This window comes from Spodoptera frugiperda, chromosome 4 (assembly GCF_023101765.2).
Source record: "Spodoptera frugiperda isolate SF20-4 chromosome 4, AGI-APGP_CSIRO_Sfru_2.0, whole genome shotgun sequence".
Taxonomy (NCBI): Eukaryota; Metazoa; Arthropoda; class Insecta; order Lepidoptera; family Noctuidae; genus Spodoptera; species Spodoptera frugiperda.
In genome coordinates this window covers 5,276,015-5,280,771 of record NC_064215.1, presented here as the reverse complement: position 1 = coordinate 5,280,771, position 4,757 = coordinate 5,276,015, and the positions used below count along the sequence as shown (strand labels likewise).

At 41.0% G+C, this 4,757-nt stretch overlaps 1 protein-coding gene across 1 annotated transcript; it reads left to right on the top strand.

Annotated features, from left to right (window-relative positions):
* Window positions 1-813: 813 nt before the first annotated feature.
* On the top strand, window positions 814-2,862 carry LOC126910645 (uncharacterized). The gene has a single exon (XM_050693305.1). The coding sequence runs from the start codon at window positions 2,017-2,019 to the stop codon at window positions 2,731-2,733; it is 717 nt and encodes a 238-aa protein (XP_050549262.1). The 5' UTR covers window positions 814-2,016; the 3' UTR covers window positions 2,734-2,862.
* The last annotated feature ends 1,895 nt before the right edge of the window (window positions 2,863-4,757 follow it).

The following is a 4,757-nucleotide window of genomic DNA, read 5'->3' as shown; positions in this document are numbered from 1 at the left end:
GATTTTAGATTTTAGATTTTAGATTTTAGATTTAGATTTAGATTTAGATTTGAGATTTTAATTTTAAGTATAACCATCTGTTACCCACACTTTCTCCTCTGTGATCAAATGAAAAATGTAGTCTATATTACTTTCCAATGTACTATTACTGATCCGGAGCTGGGGACTACCTTGCGGGCTTACCTCGGGGCTCCGGCTCGACAAGCAGGAGTAGGAACGGAGTTGTTTTTAGTCAGTAAGAATCTGACACTCCCTCTCGCCTCGCCCTGGCGAGAGAAGTCATTAGATGAATTCCCCCCACAAAAAAATAAAAACTATCACTATTAATAAGGATTATGCTTTCTTTTGAGTATGTTTATACCGATTGTATTACAATATACCATGATCCCAAAATCAGGTCGCAAGTGAAAATAATAATCTATTATGGAACGATGACCTAATATTATACAACCATACAACCTTTATTAGGCCACTGGTTAAAGCCTATTACCACCGACGCGGCAATTTCCAATCCATTTGGTAATAAATCCTCATTACTAAGACTTATAACGGCTTAAAGTATCTACTATATAGAATAAAAAAACAAGAGGGACATGATAATTAAGTGTCTAACTTGTATCGTTTCACAATGAAGAAATTTTACAAAAGAAATTTATCATGCGTGCTCAAAAAAACGTACTTATTACACTGAGTAAAACTATTTTTTCATTCATCTGTCCGTCTTCCTGCTCTCATTCTATGGTATTTGATTCGATTTCCTTCCATCAGACGTCATCCTAGCAACCACCTCATTTTTCTTTTATCGTCCTCTTTCTTTTTATCCTTACCACATACTGTTTAAATGCTACACTCGCCTTATCTTAAGATTTTCATGCACCCATGCACTCACACATGCATACCCAATAAACCAATATGAATAGTAGCCTATGTAACACAGCTTACAATATAATACAGATTTAAAATAGTGTAAACTGCCTGCCCATTAGTCGACTAACTCCACTGCCTAATAGTAAAAAGGTTGATTTTGGGATCATTGGATTTCTCCTGATGACGAGCAGTCAAGCACGTATATGATTAAAATTTTATTTTTAACTAATTTCATTAGGAAGGCCTCATGATGAAGTAGTATGATAGCTAAGGGAACTCCTCAACGGTTAACAGTAACTACCTGTCGTTTGGGGTTGATTATTTTATATTAATGAGAACTTTGTACTCCTCTGGGTTAAACACAGTATATCAGGCCTGTTAAACAAACAATAAAAATAAAAAACTGCGTTTAAAAGAAGCGACTACAAAACCAAAAATTAAAAATCCACAAAAAGTAAAAAGCAAAATAGGTTTTTTGTGAAGTGATTTTTTTTGCTTTTTGAACTATACATTTATTTTGTTACTCGTCTTTAACTGATTTCGTAATATGCAATCATATTAAACATTTCCTATGAAAACCAGCGAGTTCATTCTAACATTAATATTAAATCGTTGCATCATTATATTTATTGACGTCATCAAATCATAATTTGAATTCAACAATGAAAATAGTTTATTATCATTTCATATTTTATGACTGTTAATTATGACACGAGACATTTATTGAGAGGTGTTATATTGTTTCTAGATTTTAGCCGTTGCTTATTATTTAGGTACGGTACATGACAGATTTACTAAATAACATTTCAAACATTACGCTGCTATGGCACAGAATATTTATACAGGTGGAGCTTCCCGACGTATGAGAGTTCAACGTAATGTCAAACACCTATCTATATCAGAAATAATTTTACATCTAAATATAAACCGTGCATAAGAATTCACAACACAGAGAGCGCGAGACAGTGAGATAGTGCGAGTCTCTGTTTCCTTGCCAATAGCTGCGACATTGTATCTATTGACACGGGCCAGCAGCACGTTCGCCGCCGACTATTTTGAGTAGACGGGTGGCGCACGTGTCGAGCGGCGGCGGCGAAGCAGCGGCGTGCGGATCCGCGCCCTCAACTTCTCCTCGCAAAAAACCCCTCAATGAAAAAGGCAAATCCCTACAGAATGTTATTGAGCAGTGCACCGGTAGCGCAGATGCAGGTGGCCGCGGCGTGGTACATATCGCATCACCGCCCGCCCGCAATTTCGCGTAAAATTGGCAGCGTGCGGCGGGCGGGCGGCGGCAGCGGCGCGGAGCGTCGCTCCCGAAATAGTGTTCGGGCGCGGTCGTACGCTCTCGGGAACGGCGCCCCAGTCGCCGTGTGGCCGCGCGCGCGCACCCGCGTCGCTTCGCCAGCCGTCCCGACGCCGCACGAATACCCGGGTGAGGGAACGAGCTCGCCGGTGCACGAGTCAACGGTGCGCGTATTTCGGTCGCGAGAGGGCCCCGGGCCGCGTCGGGCGCGCTGCCCGCGCGCTGGCCGCCGTGCTCTGGTGGTGGTGCGTGGCGCTGCTGCGGCTGGTCGCGCTCTGCGCGCCTCCCCCCGGCCCGTCGCCGCCGCCCTCCGCCCGCGCCGCGGAAGATGCGCCGTCGGCGGCCGCTTGCGCGAGCGCGCCTTCCAACACCACCGAGCCGTCGCCGCCGCCCGAGCCGCCCGACCCGCCCGCGCACACCGGTCAGTACACCTGCGCCCGCACTCCGCAGTCCGCTCTCCCACTCGCTCCACCTCTTGCTTCACCACGCCACCCGCTGCGTCAACGCTGCGCCGCCGCTGTCACGCCGACTCAATACCTCGCTCCGACTACTGCTCATCATAATATTATTAATTTCATAGTTCACCATATCACGACAACCACGTGGTCTTGTACCAATGAAATGCACCGCCAACACAACAAAGAGTAAAATTGTTTGTTTAAATTTAAAACATTTTGTGATACCTAAATGGTTATTTGAGTTACTTATTGAACCTGGTAGCTTTCATTTTAGTAGTGTAATCCACAGGGTAAAAAGAAAGTAATAGAGTTACTCAAACTTACTTTTAAATACAAAACAAACATAGTGAGAGCGTACACAACATAGCAAGCAGACATGAAACTGAAGTCACTAGTAGGTGTGTTGAACTGATAACTGTGATAACATTATTATCAGTTGGTAGAAGACAAACAATGCTCTGGATCTGGCTAACATAAATATTTACCAAAAGATAGTTTTAATTAGGTAAGTGCTTAAAGCAACAGTGTAATTTAAGACTATTTTTAAATTAAGGATGCTAAGTTGATAATTATAAAGTGTTATTCAACTAGAACTACTTACTACTTCGAAATTCCCAGTATTCTGTATTGGATAAACAACGTAGGTGCGCACTTTCTTAGTTAAATTATATAATTTACTTCCTTTAATATTTCATATTTTAATGCAAATTATAATTTTGCAACTATAGTGCAGTTAATAATATATTACTACACTTTAACTTAACTACCGTCACATTGAATCAGCATCATTATTTTGAAGTAATGACAATAGAAGAGAAGTGAAACTAATGACGTTCTAATTGAGACGGTGAATATACCTAGAAAGAAATGCGGCAGAGAGCGCGGCGGCGGCGGCGGCGGGGCGCGCGGATGTGGGTCATCAGGGCGAAGGTTCCGTCGCAGGCAGCCCTCGCCCTCAGTCACCCTGCCCATGCTGCCAGCCGACTGCCACCCCTACACAAACGCCTCGCCAAATTCGCCACACGCACTACGCAACGGGCCCCTCTCGACACGACGAACGTATATTATTTCTGTAGGTACTGAATAACACGAGATATCAACAAAGACACAACAATTGAATCGCGTTTCTCGGAATCGTATCCATAAAATGAAGATATATCGAACAGACAGGTCAGAGAGGCAATTAAACGACGATAAGTGTATACAAGCTAACACACATGCAAATAATACAGATAGGCGTATTGAAGCGTGATTCAATTTGCTAATTAGGCCGCTCACTAATAAGACCATGTCTAAAGTCTTGTAACAACGATAATTTCATCAATTTAACTCACTGATAGTTAACGTATCTACGAACAATAAACAATGGTAAAAGTTTGAGTGAATAATGTTTATTTAGTATTTTTTTATGATACGCGACACGGACTGTGCGTGACACGTCGATCTTGTAATAGTTAAAATGTATTGCCATATTTAGGATCGTTGTTTAATTTATCGGACACGTTATCTGACAATAACGACTATTTAACAACGTAGACATGTCCCTACGTACATAATGTACTATTAAGATAGACAATGCGTCAAATCCAATAATTGAGCCGGAATGTCAATGCATGCAGTTGTTGTGTCGTTACGTGTACGTCAATAGCTCCAACAATGTCAACAAATCAATACACTGAAGTTGACGCACAGACACTACGTCCGAGTTCAAATATTATTCAATAAATTATCATTCATAATTAGCGAAACAACAGCAACATTAATTAAAACGTTTACCTCGTAAACTACGGAAGTTTATGCTTGATTGAATAAACTCTACTTTCTATTATGATCTACCTACGTTTGGATTTCAAACACTTTTCCTTTCTATTTAGGTTAAACTGTCTATAAATATTTTTACGTAGGCACTAACATTAACGGACAAAAAGTTTACATTTTCTACTCCCACAATGGTTGTCAATGGAATACTGCTCCATAGTATATAGTCAAGGTAACTAAGATGTGCGACATAATCACAAATATATGACGCATTCACAGCATAGTAAAATACTTTTAAAAATAACTTATGCTTATTTTTTTGGCTAGGCTTACTCTTAAATATGGATTTTACAAAATAACGCAGAAAATGA

Excerpts from the sequence above, each read along its gene's own strand:
- LOC126910645 (XM_050693305.1), top strand. The coding sequence starts at position 2,017 with ATGAAAAAGGCAAATCCCTACAGAATGTTATTGAGCAGTGCACCGGTA.